The sequence below is a fragment of the Diabrotica undecimpunctata genome, chromosome 4, assembly GCF_040954645.1.
Source record: "Diabrotica undecimpunctata isolate CICGRU chromosome 4, icDiaUnde3, whole genome shotgun sequence".
In the NCBI taxonomy this organism is placed as follows: domain Eukaryota; kingdom Metazoa; phylum Arthropoda; class Insecta; order Coleoptera; family Chrysomelidae; genus Diabrotica; species Diabrotica undecimpunctata.
In genome coordinates, this window is record NC_092806.1 from 28385202 (window position 1) to 28404741 (window position 19540).

Genomic DNA, 19540 nt, shown 5'->3' on the forward strand with positions numbered 1-19540 from the left:
TACTATACTCCTATTACAGGTTAAATGTTGTTTATTAATTGTTAGTAAGTTGTTATTAATTATGTTTCTCTTTCTGCTATGTCTTACCTATAGCATTACATATGTAATGATTGTGCAGATTGACTCCCAAATAAATTTGTAACGGCGAATGCGTGTATAGAAGTGTAACTTCTACCGGCAGTCCCACTGGACTGCCACACCCGTTTTTTTTTAAAGTAATTTTTCTTACGCGTTTTAAATTAATTTTTTGTGATTTACTCAAACATAAATAATTTCGGACTCATGTTGTTTCTGAAATGACCGATTCAAATGTCGATTGGAGCCATTCTTTAGGTATTATACCTATTCTATATATAAACTTTGACAAAATTAAAGGCACATATCGAGCACAATTTTATTAATTAAATCTTGGGCAAGGTTTAATTAATAAAATTGTGCTCGATATCTGCCTTTATTTTTATCAAAGTTCATTTATTTGAGCATTTAACCTTATATCAATTTATTTTATATATGGTATTAAATAGATAGGTCAATAGGTTCAGTATAAAAAATTTTGAAAAATTCGATGAGAACTTCAATAGGTCCGGGAGATTTACCACTTTTAGCTTGCTTCATTGCATCATATTGCATATTCGATTCCTTCTGGTATAATGTCAGGCCCAGTATCATCTTTAAATTCTTTTGATGCTTCTGTTCTCTGTTTTTCTTCAAAAAGCTGTGCTGTGTATTGTGTCCATCTCTGCATTTACTGGTTTATATCTGGTTATAAGTGTACCATTTTCATCTTTTAGTTGCCTAGTTTGTTTTTCTCATTTCTGTTATTCTTTTGTGCATGTTAAAAAAGTTAGTTATAATTTTTCTCAATTTCTTTCAGTTCTTGACATTGCTCATGTAAAATTCTCTCTAGTTTTTTTTTTATTTTCTTTTTAATTAATCGATTGGTTTCATTTTATTTCATTCGTATTTCATTTTTTGTTTTAAATGATTTTCTGATTTTTTTATTGCCCATGCATTAAGGATTTATTACCCATCTGTAATTATCATGGCTGGTTTGAATTTCTGTGGGGAAATACTTAGAGAGCTATTGTTTTATATTGTCCAAAATCGCTTGCATATGTGTAAAACCTGCGTAAAATTTATTCTATTATTATACTTCCCTAATTCTTCCATGACTTGTTAAATGAACTGGAATGAATCGAAATTCGTTTTTTCCAATTGAAATCTGTCATGATTAATGTTTTTTATAAATAAGTTAACTTTATCCATGGCGGTGATTATCTTAGCATCATGGCCTTGCAAGCCACTATTCAGAATATTTAATAAATCGACGAAAGTTCGCCTGAGAAGCCAAAGAGAATTTGAAAATGGATCTTTATCTTCCGAATTATCATTTTTCAAATACAAAAAAGTTTTGTTTTTAACTGAACAATTCTTTTCAAGACGTTCCCGCTTGAAATAGAGGAGTAACAATTCTATAAAAAAACAGAGTTCAGCTGGACCGGCTGATAGCACTCTGTGAGTGCCTTGTCTAGGGTCACAGACGAAGATCAACGGCGGTCGGGGCAGACGAGGTTTTACCAAATGGTCCTGAAGGCGGACGAATATTCTTTGGATAGTATTATTAGAAAGGAGTAGGGTTCCCCATTGTATATATTCTTGCATATTATCCAAATCAAAATTATAACAAGGAACAGGTCCGACTTTAGATATGATATTCGGTAAATTGCTGAATCAGCAAAAAGATATTTAGACCTGCCGTATGGACTATGAGAAAAAACATAATTTTATGTACGATTTTTTTTCTGTGGCATATTAGATTCCCTATCACGTTGACGATTACATTGGGGAGTTGTTCGTGGTTTGCAGCTAATGAAAATAGTTGTTCGGCACTGTGCGTATTCCTGTTTAATCGCGAATATTCTTGAGCCATGACATCTGCTTCCTTTCAATTACTCTGAGACCCACGATTTTACCTTTCATTAAAAGCTGAAGGATGCTTTATCTGCCTCTTATAAGAACATGCCTTAGGTATGATATATTTCTTACTTAATAGTTTTAAATGATTCACGAACGCATTTGCTGTATTTGATACTTCTTCGGGTATTCCAAGAATTCTTCTATGCAAACATATATTGAACGCTTCTAGGCGATTGATCATATCAGTTTTCAGAGTCCAGGTATCGGTGCTATATATCAACACACCAAATGTAATATTTGTCCGTTCTTTGACGTAAAATGTTCTCTCCATCTTTCCATTATACCCTTGTCATCGGTTAATATTGTTCCTTTTTTGGTCATTATTTGTTTTAGTTACAATTTTACATTTTATTTATTGTTTTCTTGGATTTTTTCTCCAAACCTGTCCCAGCTTTTCTTTTTCTCATTTTTGACTATTTCTTTAGCAATTATTCTCTGTTTTTTGTATCTTTCATATTTTTGTTGCGGTTTGTCTTGTAGGTATTATTTCCACAATTTCTTCATTTTTTTAATTTCGAGTTTTACCTCCTTATTCCACTATGGTGTTCGTTTTTTTTTCCTATTATTTATTATGGTCCCATATACTAATTTTGCTATATTTATCATAGCATTTCAAAATTTTCCCTGTTCTTCTTATACTATTTCTGTCATTTTTAATTTTTTTTCCATTTCCTTCTCTAATTTCTCCATATATCTGATTTTTGTTTTTTCTTCTCTTAGTTTATATATTTTAATTATTTCCTTGTATTGCTTATTCTTGTCTTCTGTGTTTTTTAAATTTCTATTCCATTGTTGTTAAATGTAGTAGTAGGCAGTAATCACTGCCTATTTCATAGCTTCTTCTCACCCTACGTGACTTATCCAGCTCCTCTTTGCTTTTTGCACTATAGTATAGTCAATAGTTGATTGTGCGTTTCTTGATATGACCTCTCTTGTGATCTTAATTGTGTTGGAAATTTGTATTCATGATCATCACTCAAGTAATTGTTTTCCATTATTTTTGATTTTGTCCTCTCCTTATGGTCCTGTAACATCGTTCCATTTTTTTACTTCTTTTCCCACTCTAGCATTCATATCTCCTGTGATTACTATTTTCATTGTGCATCCATTTATTACTTCTTGCAGTTTGTCCTAGAACTCATTTTTTTTCTGTTTTTGATCTGCTTTAATTCTGCACTTATTTTCTTTACTTTGGTCCAGTTTTTTTTTTGTAATATAGCACTCCAGATATTTTAATTGGGTAACTCTCTCAATGGTTTGTCGATCTATCTGTAGGGAAGTATTGTGATATTGTTTGGTGACTGACTATCATCAATTTTATTTTACCGACATTTATTTTTAGACATTTTTTATTTTACCGACATTTCTTTTCTGGTCGTATTTACACAATCCAAAAACACTTAAGAGCCTTAACTGAATATAATGAACCTTTAGTACAGGCAACTCTTATTACATGACTAAATAGCTGTGAGTGTTTATCAATGTTGTTTATGTACTTGAGTTGCGGGGTCATGTGATCGGTAGCACAGAAACTGGCAGTTAACCTTTTGTAATAAGAAATATAAAGTGTGTCCCGAAAGTAACACATAAACTTTATGATTTTGTTCCTGATAAAGCTTCATTAGAAAAGAAATTTTAAACATCATTCCTAATATCATTTAGAATGTGGGTGATGGATTCGAACATCGAATTGGTCACTCTCAGATAGTTAATGGTGGTCATTTTTAAACATTTAATTTAATAAAATGTATTTCCTATACGATTTGTCTTTGGTTTTTTGACATTTTTCTCCTATAGTTTATCATAAAAGATTTCCTCGAATATTTTATAAAATAATTAGAGAAGCCTATACCGTTGAATTTGTCTTTTAAAGGACTGTTAATTATTTTAATTAAATGTAGGGTGTCTTATTAACACCTTCGCTGCCATGAGATGCCATTGCGGCATCACAGCAAATTTGACTTTCTGGCGGTGTGAAGCCAGTCATGCACCTCGGACAGGCGGATACGTTACTGCTTGTTGAAGCCGCATAATATGCTATTCAACGCCGTGAAATGCTTATGGAACATGTGAACAATGGCTGTAAGAACAAAAAAAATGCATTTGGCCTCTATAATTGAGAGTAACATGTGGCTTCATATGGCTGTAAAACAATATAAAAATAAAACAGCTTTGTTACGCATATTATTATTTATAGAAATAAAAACTTATGCAAAGAAACACACATTTTATTATTTATTTATTAAGAATTGTACACCAAAGATAAAAAAGTATATTAATATTAAAAATACAATAAATTTAAGCGAAAAAAATACATTTATTTAGTACACTGATGAACTGCAAAGAAACAAGATAAGCAATAACTTTTTTGACAAATATTGCATCTAAATTTTGTGAACGCATATTATTATTTATAGAAATAAAAACTTATGCAAAGAAACACACATTTTATTATTTATTTATTAAGAATTGTACACCAAAGATAAAAAAGTATATTAATATTAAAAATACAATAAATTTAAGCGAAAAAAATACATTTATTTAGTACACTGATGAACTGCAAAGAAACAAGATAAGCAATAACTTTTTTGACAAATATTGCATCTAAATTTTGTGAACGCATATTATTATTTATAGAAATAAAAACTTATGCAAAGAAACACACATTTTATTATTTATTTATTAAGAATTGTACACCAAAGATAAAAAAGTATATTAATATTAAAAAATACAATAAATTTAAGCGAAAAAAATACATTTATTTAGTACACTGATGAACTGCAAAGAAACAAGATAAGCAATAACTTTTTTGACAAATATTGCATCTAAATTTTGTGAATGACGAATTTTTTTTGGGCTTCTATTCGACCACCAGCTCCACTCAGATTTTTATAGCATTCAACACATCTGCGTCTTCTATTTCGACCAACATCTTCTAACACATGCTGCGGCAATGGAGGTTAATTACGACGATAATGCTCCGTATTTTGTATTTGAAGTAATTTCAACGTGACAAGTTCCCTAAATCTAGTCATGGTCATCTTGTCATTCGTAACCTGCTGATGTAGTATAAAAGCATTGACTAATGATGTTCCAATAATTAAGTTCGACAGCTAATTTCCTATACCACTTCACGCTTCGTCTTAAAGAAGTAGCATAAGCTTTCATCTGATCAGATAGGCCAATAAAAGCTTTATGATTATTGTAATCAACAACAGTGGACGGTTTTTTCGTTTGTTTGCGCCCAGAGGCAACTTGTAGAAGCTCTGAAATATGTTTTGTGCTCAATGTCAAAACATCACGTTTGTCCTTAAATTTTTGAATTACTATTCTATTACTTTCAGCAGCTACGGTCTCACCTTTTTTGAGTTGCTTTTGTATAATATCTTTTGGAATAAAATTTTTGATTAGCTCTCAGTGTTCCCACCTCAGATGAGTTTCTTTTTCTAATAATGAATGAGCTAAAGAAATACTATTGTTCAATAAATCTTTTGCCAGTGTAAGAACTATATTTTCAGAAGACAACTGACCTTCTAATTTGTCTTGTCCACAATAAACTGTTAAGTTGTAGGTATAACCCTTTTCCAATAAAATTTTTTATCCCACCTGCATCTGTATTATGCCAATTTTGAATTCTTGCTTTTATGTGTTTTCCTTCTCTTTACATTGGGAAGCATCAAAAACTAAAGTTTTTTTATGCATGCATTATTCCGATATTAACTTATGCGGCACAAACATGGACAATCACAAAAAAGAATATGAATATACTTAGAGTCACTCAACACGCGATGGAAAGAGCAATGCTAGGTATATCACTTAAGGACAAGAAAACAAACACATGGATAAGACAGAAAACCAAAGTCACCGATGTGGTGCAAAAATCATTAAAGTTGAAATGGGAATACGCTGGACATGTAGCTAGGAGCGATCTAAACAAATGGCACAGATCAATTTTAACCTGGAGACCATACCAACACAAAAGACCCAGAGGCAGACCTACTATGAGATGGACAGATGATCTGAAAAGGACTGCCGGGAAAAATTGGCTACAAGTAGCGTACAATAAAAAACAATGGAAAGGAAGACTTGAAGAGGCTTATGTTCAGATGTGGACGTGAATGGCTAGACGAAGAAGAAGAAGAAGACATTGGGAAGCATATCTATTAGTTTCAATTACCATTAAATTTATAATTTCATTCGGTAAGAATAAAGCGTAAAAATCATAAGGGCTTTTGTTGTAATAATCCCCATATAACTGAATATCAATACCGCACGTTGTCTCTGTAAAAACAAACTGTTTCAAATTTCGACCTGTCACAATATCCCAAACCAGGTCTTCATCAGGCCCCTTACTTTTATTTTGTTCGCTGCCATCATTGTCACTATCTGTACCTGTAGTATTATTTTATATTACATATCAATTGTTTTCATCAATGTGTCCCCCACATTCTCGTCTTCGATTTCTAATGCATTTCTGTCTAAATTTAGAGGTTCTAAAGTGGCAACTTTTAGACGTTTTTTTTTTGTAGAAATTTCTTCGTCTCATGATTCACCACTGCTATCGGGAATATATTCATCAGAAGAACAATTATCTTCAAATATTTGCTGCTCATCTTCATCAGAGAGGACCTCCTACAATACAACAATATTACAACATTTTTCCCACATACAATATTGTGAATTTATTACCTGCCATAAAGCTTTTAATCGGTTTAGCTCTTTCTCGTAGCTTATATTCACCCGATACAGTAAACAAACGATATTGCACTGATAAGCATATATTTACCAAGGGAAGATTTAAGGATATACCGCAAGAAATAAAAGACTTGATAAGGGAAAAGAACACAGCAAAGCAGAGAGTAAGAAGGACAAGGAACCAGGCAGACAAAATTAGAGCAAATAGGCTAAACACAGAGGTCAAAACAGCACTACAACAACACCGTAGTGAAAGCTGGGAAAACCACATAAGAGACATGGAGGAGCAAGGACCAAATATGCAAAATATTTGAAGGCTTCAGAGAATATTGAGAAATGACAGAAAGCAAATCCCTCCATTACATGGAGAAAACGGAATAGTCTACACAACAGTGGAAAAAACAGAGGTAATGAAGAGTACTCTCTCTCTCTCTCTGTACATTAAATTGTACATTAAATTACCACCCAGAAGAGGACATCGACTTCATAGAAGAAGTCGAAAGACAAAGAGAAATACCCGAAAACCCAAACGAAATCATCCCTCCTACATCACCGGAGGAGCTAAACGAGCTAATTATAAACAGCTCGCCGAAAAAGGCACCTGGTCCCGATCAAATAACAAACAGGGCTCTAAAATACTTACCAGCGAGAGCCATAGTATATTTAACAAACATAATCAATGCGATGCTAAGATTCAAGAAATTCCCAAACATATGGAAAGAGGCCCATGTTATAATGTTACCAAAGCCCGGAAAAGACAGCACATTCTCGCAAAACTACAGACCAATAAACTTACTACCTGCAATCAGCAAGATTGTAGAGAGAGTAATACTCAGCAGACTCCAAGCTGAAACAAACAGACTAGACATAATACCCGAAGCCCAATTCGGTTTTAGATCAGAACACTCCAGTAAGCTGGATTTAATAATAAACAATTCACAGGAGCTGCCTTCCTAGATGTAAGCAAAGCTTTTGACAGAGTCTGACATAAAGGACTGATCTACAAAATGAGAAGATACGGTTACATTACAGCGGAGCAATGACAAGACTAATCTCTTCGTACTTGGGCAATCGTAGTTTCAGAGTTCGAATAGGACAAGTCCTATCTGAACTCCGTAACCTGGAGGCTGGAGTGCTACAGGGAGCGGTACTGTCACCTCTACTGTACACGATATACACAGCAGACATACCTAGAACACCAGGTACACTACTAAGCCTCTATGCCGACGACACATCGATAGCGGCCAAACACAGAAATGTAGACATAGCGGTAAACAACTTACAAATAGAGCTAGACAACATAGAAGAGTGGAGTTTAAAATGGAAAATCGCTATAAACTCCGAAAAAACACAGGCTGTACTTTTCAAAAAGAGGCACCAACAACCAGACGAACAGGTGACTCTGCAAGACAATTCCATCGAGTGGAAAAGCGAAGCAAAATACTTCGGAGTAATTATGGACAAAGACTTAACGTTTAGTAAACATGTAGACGCTACAGTACAAAAAACCAACATGGCAAGATCATCAATAAGAGGCCTAGCAGAAAGAAAAAGCAAACTTAGAATGAAAACAAAAATAAGATTAATAAACAGTATAATTCTTCCTATACTAACATATGCATCTCTCGCATGGGGACACATATGTAATACATCAAAAAAGAAAATACAAGCGGCACACAACAACAACCTAAGAGAAGCAGTCAACGTACCGAGACACGTTGCAGAGAGATTCGTCTTTAGAGAACTACAACAAATCAGAGTGACTGATATAATGAAAGAAAAAACAAGGACAAAGTTCGCGCAGATAGAGAATCATCCCAGTCACATATTGAGAGAGGTCATGAGGTACGACGCAAAAGACCCAAACAACAAATAGTAGAATAAAATCAAAATAGAGAGAGAGAGAAAATCAACAATCACACCAGAGAAAAAACAAAACAACAGAGAGAAAACACTTCAAAAAACAACAACAACGCACAATGAAGATAGTTCGTAGCTCATAACACTCGTGGACAATCGCTAAATACAAGGTGGGCCCGGTTGCCCTAAAAATGACAAACTCTATATTGTTATATTGTCACATATGCGTATATAATTTTTAAATGTTATAATATAGATATTGTACTAATTATGACTTTTTGTTTCAGGGCTACCTACAAAAAAAATCAAAAAACACAAAAAACGGACTCGGCCACCAAAAAAAAAAAATTAAAAAAAAAATCGGTTGCCTGTAAAGTCGGTTTTACGGGCGAAGATTTTACGTGACAACGTCTTTTTCTCGGTAGAATATTTATTGATATGAATATTATTAAATTGCACAATAGGAACAAGGAATTGAATGAAAATAAGAATTGCACAAATTTTAACTATAGAAATATATTTTGTTTACTAAAACATTGTACATGTAAACTTAAACTTAACTAATTTCTATTTGAGTGATTTTGTTGAGGATAGGACGATGATAGGAGAAATAGCATCGCACCAGCGGACCGATCATGTTTGAGTGGGAGAGAGACGCAAGGCATTCGCCGGTCCGGCGGGCCTCTCTCTCGTTCGGTGACTCATCGTAACAGACGTGAGCGGGCGTTACACTTTTTCATGAGTGACTCCGAGCCACAACCTAATTTAAGACGTTGTCACGTCAAAAAAAATACTAACAAAAACCGACGCAAGCCAACAAAAAAAAAACTAACAAAACACGTAGGGCCCAACCCCTTGAGCACCAAGTCGCCGAACTGAGCCTAGCTCAGAGCGGAGACTTGAGGCCCAATGAAGCAATTTTAGTTCGCGGATAAGCCGCAGTAAGATAACAGGATTATAGCGACAATGCGCTGTCCTGAGTTTTGAATTCGGTTAGGAAACCAAATTGCTTGCTTGCTTAGCATATATTTACTACTGACAAATTCATTGCAACTATCGAAGTATACAGTTATCCCTCCCATTTCATTTACATTATTCGATCCTGTTCCGTTAAAACAATCAGCAGCCACATTGGCTTCACGCGGCCATTAGAACTACATCTTTGTTTTACGGCTGCGAGTAGCACATGTGGCTTCTCTTCAAAATATGCAAAAAACGTACTGTTTACTGAATAATATGACCAAAACTTAAAAGTATTTATAATTTATATCGAATTGTGCACAAAAAAATATAATGGCCAGAGGTATCATTGTTTTACAGACCATTGTGACAGCCAAGGTGTTAAAAAAGACGATAACATCATAACTTTGACAAATATAAGAGAAAAAAAAGTGTAACAGATGTGCAAAAAAGTCACTAAAGAAGCAGATAATATTATTTCTAAGATAGATAAGTGATAAGGGAATTAAAAAAAAGTAATTCTAGAAAAAATATCAGAAAATGTACTAAATAAGGAACATCTTTTTATATTAACGATCCCTCACGACTAAGTGCCAGAGAAAATAAGCAAAGAGTAAAAAAACTGAATTTAAAATGTTTGATACATCGAAAAATTATATACGAAAGTAATATTGTAAATAGGTTTGGCAGTCAACATCCCAATCACACACACAGAAAAAATAGGAAAAAAATTCATAGACAATTTACTAGGCTAAAATTTTTCGAAATACAAAAGTATTTCGCTAATACTACAATCACTACAGTGTATGATATTTATGATAAATTTCATATATTTACCTGCTGAAGCAGCTGCAAATAAAAAAAATTGTTGGACTTAAATACACCATCTTAATTTTTATATGTTCTATATCTAACAGCCTTATTAAAAAATTTTTATACGTGAATGTTATGTAGTACGTTTTGTATGCTTTAAATATGTAACACATTAATTCTCCTATTCCAAGTGTAGTTTAAGATATTATCTTTATTTATTTTGGATTTTTAACGTTTTTTAATAGTATTACATCTGTCTGAGGATTTATTTAATTTGATCGTTGCTAATTAAGGGACTTTTAATGACACGTGTAATCAACCACTAAATAAAATAAGTTTAATATTAGGAGATTATGTCTTTTAAAATGTTCCAGATGATTTTTAATATGACAAGTGAATTTCTAATTGTCTTGATTCGATACATTTAATTTGTTGGTTTATACTCCAGTCGTCAGAGACGAAAATGCCACTCAATCTCTAAAAATCATACAAACAAGCTGAATTTTGCCGAGAATATTAATTTTGGGACTCCAAAAAGATGCAAAATAGTTTACCACTTTTACATCCGGGCTTCCGCCTAAAACCCCCCTCGAAGGGGGGTAAAATTGATTTATTTTACTCAATTAAACTACTGATCAAAAAATTTCAATCGTTTGAAATGTAAAACATTAAATTCTGCATTTTTTATTCATATTTCAAATGCCTTATATTTATTGCCACAACTAAAAATTGAAATTTCATGTCATAGGTTTCAACGATTAATCTCTAAAAATGGAAATTTTACTACGACTGGTCAATGAAAGTGATCAATTTTATTATAAAATAGCAAAATATGGCGCCACGTTTATTTATTTAACACCTTTATGAAAACTAAGTTTATTCGCGGCAAAATACAAGAACTACATCTTTCCTTGGCCAGAAACCAGAAAGCCTTGGCTACAAAAAAAAAAACAAAAAAAAACAAAAACCGTTGAGCATCAAGTCTTCGAACTGGACGCAGCCCAGAACGGTGGCTTCAGGCCCAATCAAGAAATTTCAGGGAACCATGTTGGAATTCTATTACCCAGGACTTCCACATGAAGAGCATTTGGCTGATAATTGTGCCCCCATCGCTCATCAGAGTGTGATAGGAGGCAAATGGACGGTCTTGAGCATTGGAGCGCGGTGGACTGATTCCTGTATAGACACGAATTAATACACCTCGCTCCAATGAATTGGTTCACCCGAACGTCATTTCAAGGGGCGAACAAATCTCTCAGGCTGAGTTAAATAAAATTGCTTGCTTGCTTGATCCCTGCAAACAGTAGCTACTACTGGCTTAGGGCTTTTTCAAAATAAATAGACTAAGGTTTTAATCACTTAACAAACTCCAAAAAAATAAAATTTTATTAAAAATATTTATGCAGAATGTATAAAAAATAAAAACTATAAATATTATCACATTATTATTATAAACACTTGAAATAACAGTTTATATTAATTCTAAACTTTTTTTAATACTTCCATCCAGAAGACACTGTATTTCACTAACATTTTTCCCTGTTGTTTCTGGTACAGACTTGAAAACGTAGGCAGCAGCCATCACACAGCAAATGCCAAAGAATCCAAAAGATGCAGATTGCCCCATCACCTTAGTCACTGCTCCAAAATAGTTGGTTAAGAAAAATCCCAGTATCCAACAGAATGATGCTGTAGCCGAGGATGCTATGGATTTTACGTTTCCTGGAAAGATTTCGCCCATGACTGCCCAAGGTAAGGGTCCAAATCCTAAACAGTATGTTATAATAAACACTACGATGCTTAAAATTGGCAACCAACCCAAGTTGGATACATCCGCGTGTTGAACATTTTTCAAATAAAAAAAGAAAGCTAGGATACTATGTGCTACAGCCATTCCTAATCCTGAGATCATCAATAAAAATCGTTTTCCGCATCTGTCTACAAGAAGCGGGGTAACAGCGCTTGCGAGTATCTGAACGATACCCACTATAATGGTACACATTTCAGGTGCTATGGGAACTCCAGCGTCGGCGAAGATACTTTGTGCGTAGAAGAGTACAACTGTAATTCCAGATAATTGTTGCGCTCCAATTAAGGTCAAAGATATGGTCAAGGCATTTCTAAGTCCGGGTGATTTGAAGATTAGTTTAAAACTGCCTTTACTTTTCAAATCTCCTTCTAGTTGTGAGTTGATTACTTCAGCTTCTTTTCGGGCAAATGATTGTTCTCGACCTCTAAATTTCATGAGAGCCTGTACAGCGTCTGACGTTCTTCCCTTTTGCAGTAGAAAGTAGGGACTATCTGGTATAAATACTGAGAATAGAATCATAAACATTGCTGGTGGAATTATAAGTATAGCGTTGAATATTTTAATTGACAAAAATGGTCCAAGTGCATAGGAAAATAATAAACCTATGACTACAAAAAGTTGCATCAAAGATCCTAATACTCCTCTAGATCCATCATCAGATATTTCCCCGATGTACATAGGAAGTACTGTGAAGATAATACCGACTCCCAAACCACATAAAAATCTCGAAAAGTAGAAGAAATATACGGAATTCGCAACAACATTTAGAATAAATGCTAGAAGAAAAGGTATGTTTCCAATGAGAATTGTCCACTTTCTCCCAATTGAATCAGCTAGAATGCCTGCCCCGATTGGTCCAACAGCAGCTGCTAATGGTAACATTGCACCAATCCATCCTTCTTCTGTGGCATTTATCACAGTATCTAGTGGGGTTGTGGTTGCATTTTTCAGTTGTGGAATTTCTGGCGAGGTCCATCCAAAGGCGATTCCACAAATAAATGATGCTATATTGGCTGGAAACAAAACAAAACAATTATAATCTAATAATCTACTTCACGAAAATAAATTTATTTATAAAATATTTATTGTAGTTTATGACTATAATATACTTATAATCGATTATAAACTACGTCAAAAATGATATAGTTTATTATAAGTTTTAATACATATTTCATTTAACCAAAGATCTCAATGTAGATACCAATGTTATTTAACAATGTAAACCGTACAAATATTTGGTAGTAAATATATCAATAAATATATCACATGATGCAACAATAGAAAAAGCAATTTGGAAGATATATTATTCAGGGTAAGAACAGCTTTTATTAAGATGAAATAAGGTAAAATAAGGCTAAAATAGGTAACGGAAAATGAGGGCAATATATTGGTCTCTATGGATTAGGAGAGAGAAATCAACGAGAAGAAACAATGAGTATCTTTGCAGCTGAACATGACTTAATCGTGCTAAAAACACTTTACAAACTACCACCTAGACGCCTGTATTCGCTCCGTGCGTGACTGACGCGACACCTACCGCCTTCATCTGACAGTTTTGGATCTACCAATTTTCAGGTTAAACATATGACATATGTTTGACATTGAATTAAATACATGAGAAATTGACAATTATTAATAATTAACTTTTTAATTATATTTTTTCAGTTTATGTACAAAATAAATGTAGTATTAAACACTGGGTTTCTCAAAATTCATCATAATATTTCTTTTCAACCATAAACGGAAAAGAAAGGGAAAAATCTAGTACTGGCAAATCAAGTTTTTCACGTTTATTTCACGTTTTTCACATATATTTAAAAACAGTAATAGTAAAAGTTATGATATAAAAGCTAAAGTCATCAGGCACTCTGCAGTTAGCTTGAAGCCTTATAAAATATCATTTAAGGTAAATTATTTAAATTTTTCCTATTTCAATTGCATAAAAATGAAGTTATGTGATATTTACTTTTTCATATTAATAGCACGGATCCATCTTTTTCTTTTCTCTAATTTATATGTAATCTTTGGGAACCTATAAAAACTACATTTACTATTTTTGCTATTATTAGCACAATTAAATAAGCAATATGTATTTGCACACATTTTTGATAAAATTTATGCGGAAAAAAGTAGGTCCAATTGTGTCATATTTCGCCGCTACGCACGCTGGCATCGTTTCAAAGTACCCCTACCATGGTCACGCACGGAGCGAATACGGAGAAATCACCTAGAGACAACGTAGAAGACGTTATTATAAGAAACCAAATAGACTATATACTTGTTAACAAAGATATCGAAATAGTTTCAACAGTGTTAAAATTTACCCAGGCGCTGATATTCAATCTGACTACAATCCTTTAGTGGGCGTGTATAGAACCAAGTTAAAGAAAGCACGCTGAAAAACTGCAAAAATATGATATGAAAAAACTGAAATGTAGTGAAGTAAAAGAAATAGTTAGCCAAACAATAAATAAAAAATTCAAAGAAATCGATAATACAACAGAAAGCACAGAAGAGAAGATAGCATGCCTTAATAATACGATAGACGACATTAAAGAAAATTTTATGAAGATCGAAAAAGGTAAGAATAAGACATGGTTGACGATAGAGATTCTGCAGCAGAAATTCTACAAAGTAAATACGTTGACTTCAACGTGCATAAAAAGGTAAGAGAAATTACAGGCAAATGTAATGACAGAAGAGTAAGTAAACTTGTTAATGACAACGGAGAGGTAATCGCGGACAAAGAGAATATTGATAATACCTGGAAAAATTACATAAGAAATTTATTTTTTGATGAGAGGGAGAACCTGTCCCCAATACCTACGAAAACAGGACCACCTATACAAGTGGCATAAATAAAAGTAGCCATAATACCACTAAAAGAAGGGAGAGATCCAGGACCAGACGGAGTACAGTCTGAATTTCTTAAACTTAAAAGCCACAACGTTAATCTGGAGATAAAAGTAAGGCTCCTACGATGTTATATCTTCTCGATATTATACTACGGAGTTGAATCCTGGACACTCACTGAGGCGATGGAGAAAAAACTTAAAGCCTTGCGGATGTGGCTATATAGAAGAATCCTAAGGATATCACGGACGGACAAAATAACCAACGAGACTGTACTAAAAGTACTTCTCTCTTCTGAAAGAAAGAGAAGTGATGTACACGATTAAAAGGAGAAAGTTAGAATGTCTCGGACACATAATGAGAAACGGCACTAAATACAGATTACTGAAAATAATTCTTCAAGGCAAAGTATTCGGAAAGCGAGAAATTGGGAGAAGAAGAATATCATGGTTAAAAACCTGAGGAAATGGTTCTCCACAACAACAACTAATCTATTTAAAGCATCAGTTAATAAAATAATTATAGCCAGAATGATCGCCAATATTCGAAACGAATAGGCACCCAAAGAAGAAGAATTTATAGGATATTTTGGGAACAAAACATTCTAGACAAGCAAAAACTTAAAATATCCAACATAATACACCGGGATATGTATACTATTTGATTGAAGTGGGCAAAAATAAATCTCTACAAAGAGGTGGAACGGACGACGATGAGAAAGATGATATGTGCATAGGCAGATGACATCCCAGGAGACGTTGAAAAACTAAACAGACGAAAGTAGGATTGTTGATTATTTGTAATTTTTCAGCATATATTTGGAAGATATGAATCAAGAAAGAATTGAGTGATCAGAAACATGATGTTCAAATTAACGGAAGAAAAGCGATCAATCTAAGATGCTACAGTGCTGACAGTCGAAACGCGTTATGAACTATAGGCTCTTAAGATAAGGGATTCAATATAATCTTTTGAGAAATCGTTTACCTTGAAATTACCATTCTATTTTGATATCTGATTTAGTGACCATAACAACAACAAACAAACCATAATTTTTGTCGTACAAACTTGAAGTTCGTAAAAGTATGTAGAAGGGTTTTCCACATATGAAACTGCTAACTTATTCAGCGATCAAAATAAACATAATAGTAAGGTATAGCCGAATAACTGATTCTTTGTAGGAATATATCCGAAAGGAAAGATAGAAATACTGATACCGGAAGAATGAAAATTTGTAGTTTAATTTAACACCATCATATGTATTTCATGGATTTATGCTAACAGCCGTTCAAACAGTCAAAACGATCAACAACATTCGATTGAGTAAAGGACACAAATAACAAGGAGCGGATATTATTATTTCTACGATAAATTATTGATAAAACGTCTTATGTTGAAATAAGATGAAAAACATCGATGTATACAAGACATAAATGCAGAAAAAATATCAGAAAAGTAGACTAATTAATAAAAATCATAGATAACTTAATAAGCTAAAATCTTTTCAAAATAATTATTAAAAATTTTCATATTTACCTGCTGAAGCAGCAGCATATAAGAAAAAACAGTTTGGGATTGAAGACACCATCTTTAGTTGTAGGTTTGGTGTGACTGACTTTTGATAATATTTTATTTTATTTCTGTTACTCTTATATATATATTTTAACAATCATGTCGACATACATTTTTTTACGTCGGCAGTACGTTTTGTGTACTTTAAATATGTAACTCAATATTTCATTTATTCCGAGTGTAGTTAAAAGATTTATCTCTGTTGATTTTGGTTTGTTAACGTTTTTAATAGTATTACATGTGTCTGAAGATTTATTGAATTAGACGCTGTCTGATTAGGGGGCTTTAATGACAAATATAATCGACTACTAAATATTTATGTATTTTAATTTACTGATTTACTGAGATTTTAAAAATTTTTTGTTAATTGCTTAGAATATGGCAGGGAAATTTCCGTTTAAGCGTATTTTGTACTTTTTTTTGTATTTATCTCCCTTTCTATAGCTCTTTATGTTTCACTGTTCTATTTCGTAAATGGTCGTATTCCGTAGCCCAATGTAAGAAAAAGTACCATACAATAATTTTAAAAATTACCGGTTATTATATCTATTCTTGTATATATATTCTTCTATATTTTATCTATTCTTGTATATACTGATTTTCACAGTTTTTACTGTATTCCTCAATTTAACCGTTCCCTTCAACTTTTTCTGTTTGCTAATCTTCAGTTTGTGTTTCAGTTTCAGTTTGACTATTGGCATGTATACAAATGAATCTTTATAATGGAATCTCAGTTTATAAATACATAAAGCCTTTTAGGCATGGTTCCGTTTTTCTCGTAGAAATGGGCGTTCATACATAGATATTTTTTGTCTGATGGTTCTGATACTAATCGTTTTGTTGCTAACTACTTCGTTGGTGTGTCTTTCTCTGTTTGAAATACTCCTTTTCGGCGTGTTTCTGTGTGTCCTGTTTTAGGTGTCTGTCATCTCTTTAGGACGTGGTTCGTTGGTACTAGGATCGTTTCGTCTCACTGGTGGTTTGGCTCGGTCGATGTTGATTCCTAAGGAGGAGAACGGCGCGTCCCATATGGCTGGTAGGGGAGGTCTTGTATATTATACAGGATAGTTGCGAATAAGTTTCGCCAAATAAGGAGTGGAAACATGGACTCTTGGAATCACAAGTATGAGACGTGTAGAAGCTTTTGAGATGTGGGGGTTTCGAAGGATGTTGAAGATCTCTTGGAAAGAGCACGTGACCAACAACGAGGTACTGAGAAGAATGGGGACTGAGAGAGAACTCCTAAATATAATAAAAACCAGAAAAACCAGTTATCTAGGACATATTTACAGAGAAGAAAAATACAACTTCCTACGATTGATAATGGAAGGGAAAGTGGAAGGAAGAAGAGATCCAGGAAAAAGAAAATGCTCCTGGCTGAAAAATGTAAGAGACTAGACAGGCATGGACACATATTCGATAGTAAGAACAGCTCAAGATAGAGAGCAATTTGCTGTAGTTATAGCCAACCTTCAGTAATGGAGAGGGCACTTTAAGATGAAGAAATAGTTGAAAGTATATTGAGTCGCGTTGAAGGCAGCTGTGCTATATTCTCCCCAAGAACAGGTATAGTTGTGCAATGGGATCGGGAAACCACAGAAAACCGATCCTTCCCTCTCCGTAGTAGAGCTCGAAGTGAGCTATTTAACTAGTTACGAGAGTAACGTGGAGTTGCCTCCAGGTCGTTTATGTATTCATCAGGAGGTTCGTTGCTGGCTAAGGTCAGCGTTTTGTGGAGAACGGGTAGCTTTCTTTTGGGATGTTTGATGAATACATTGCCAAATAATGATCAGATAGTTATAATTGTATTTTGGGCTCTGAAGTTTTGGCCTCTGATGGTTTTAATCGTGTAACTCCTGCTCAGAGAGGAGAGCTTCTCATTTATAGACTGGATGTTCGATAGTTGATGTATGAGGGCGGAGGGGTAGTTGTACCGTTTGGTATTTACTTTACGCAGAATTCTCCTCTCCAGTACTCCAGTCCTAGCAGTTGTTGTGTTAGGTCGTGATTGAGCATGGCATATATGTTAGCTTTATATTCAATCACAGCCTTGATGTATGTTTTGTACCTTTGTATAAGTGTACGTTAATGTGTCCGTCAAATTTTCCACATAGAGCGTTAAGTAGACTGACTCTTCTCCTTACCCTGTCACGGGTTTTGACCAGATCGCATCTCCAGTGTAGCGTCTCTGTAAACATCACTCCTAGGTACTCGATCCGGTCAAGGAGTTGAAGTCGATCCCCCCATAGTCTAAGAAAAAAAAATCTTTCGGCAACATTGTGCATGATGTGTCTGCTAAGATTGGGATGTCTGGCAAGGATCATTTGTGTTTTATTTGGGTTAGGTGTTACTCACCTCCCGCACTACCTATCGACTTGGTCTAGGTGATTTTGAGCAAACCTACAGAGGACATCTGCATCTCGAGATATTATTACGAGAGCAGTGTCATCTGTGTAAAGTAAAGTGTATCCGTGTTACGTGGGTTAGTAAAGTCGCTGTTGTATATTGTGTACGGTATTTGTGCCAATACGGAACCTTGTGGCACTCCTGCTGTAGGAGTGAAGGAGGTAGAGAAATGCCTAATGATAATTTGTTGTCGTTTAAATTTTGTGAGATGTATGTGATGATTTCTGTCAACACCGTGTTGCTGGAGTGACATTCTCTAAAGCCGAATTGAAATGTAGGGATGATATTGTGTTCTGTGGTAAAGTCTACAAGTCTTTCCTTAACGATCCTCTCGAGGAACTTAGTCAAGACCTTTAGAAGAGAGATCGGCCTGTAAGAGTTGAGATTGGTCCGGGGTTTGCCCCCTTTTAAGAGTATAATTGTGTTAAATACTTTTTATGGTAATGGAAAGTAGCAGAGTCTAAGGGTGGCGTTGACAATGTTCGTCAGATAAAGTGTGACGCTCGGCGAGATTTGTTTCACGGAGTTCCTGGAAATGTTTTCAGGCCAGGTGAATTTGAGTTGCCGATTTGGCAGAAGGGTTTGAATGTTTGT

The 19540-nt window shown here is 34.2% G+C and overlaps 1 protein-coding gene across 1 annotated transcript; it reads right to left on the reverse strand.

Moving 5' to 3' along the window:
• Window positions 1-11673: 11673 nt before the first annotated feature.
• On the reverse strand, window positions 11674-16614 carry LOC140439372 (facilitated trehalose transporter Tret1-like). Its single transcript, XM_072529229.1, has 2 exons — window positions 16505-16614; window positions 11674-13128 (listed from the first exon to the last, which is right to left on the reverse strand). The coding sequence occupies exons 1-2, from the start codon at window positions 16554-16556 to the stop codon at window positions 11777-11779; spliced, it is 1404 nt and encodes a 467-aa protein (XP_072385330.1). The 5' UTR covers window positions 16557-16614; the 3' UTR covers window positions 11674-11776.
• Window positions 16615-19540: the final 2926 nt, after the last annotated feature.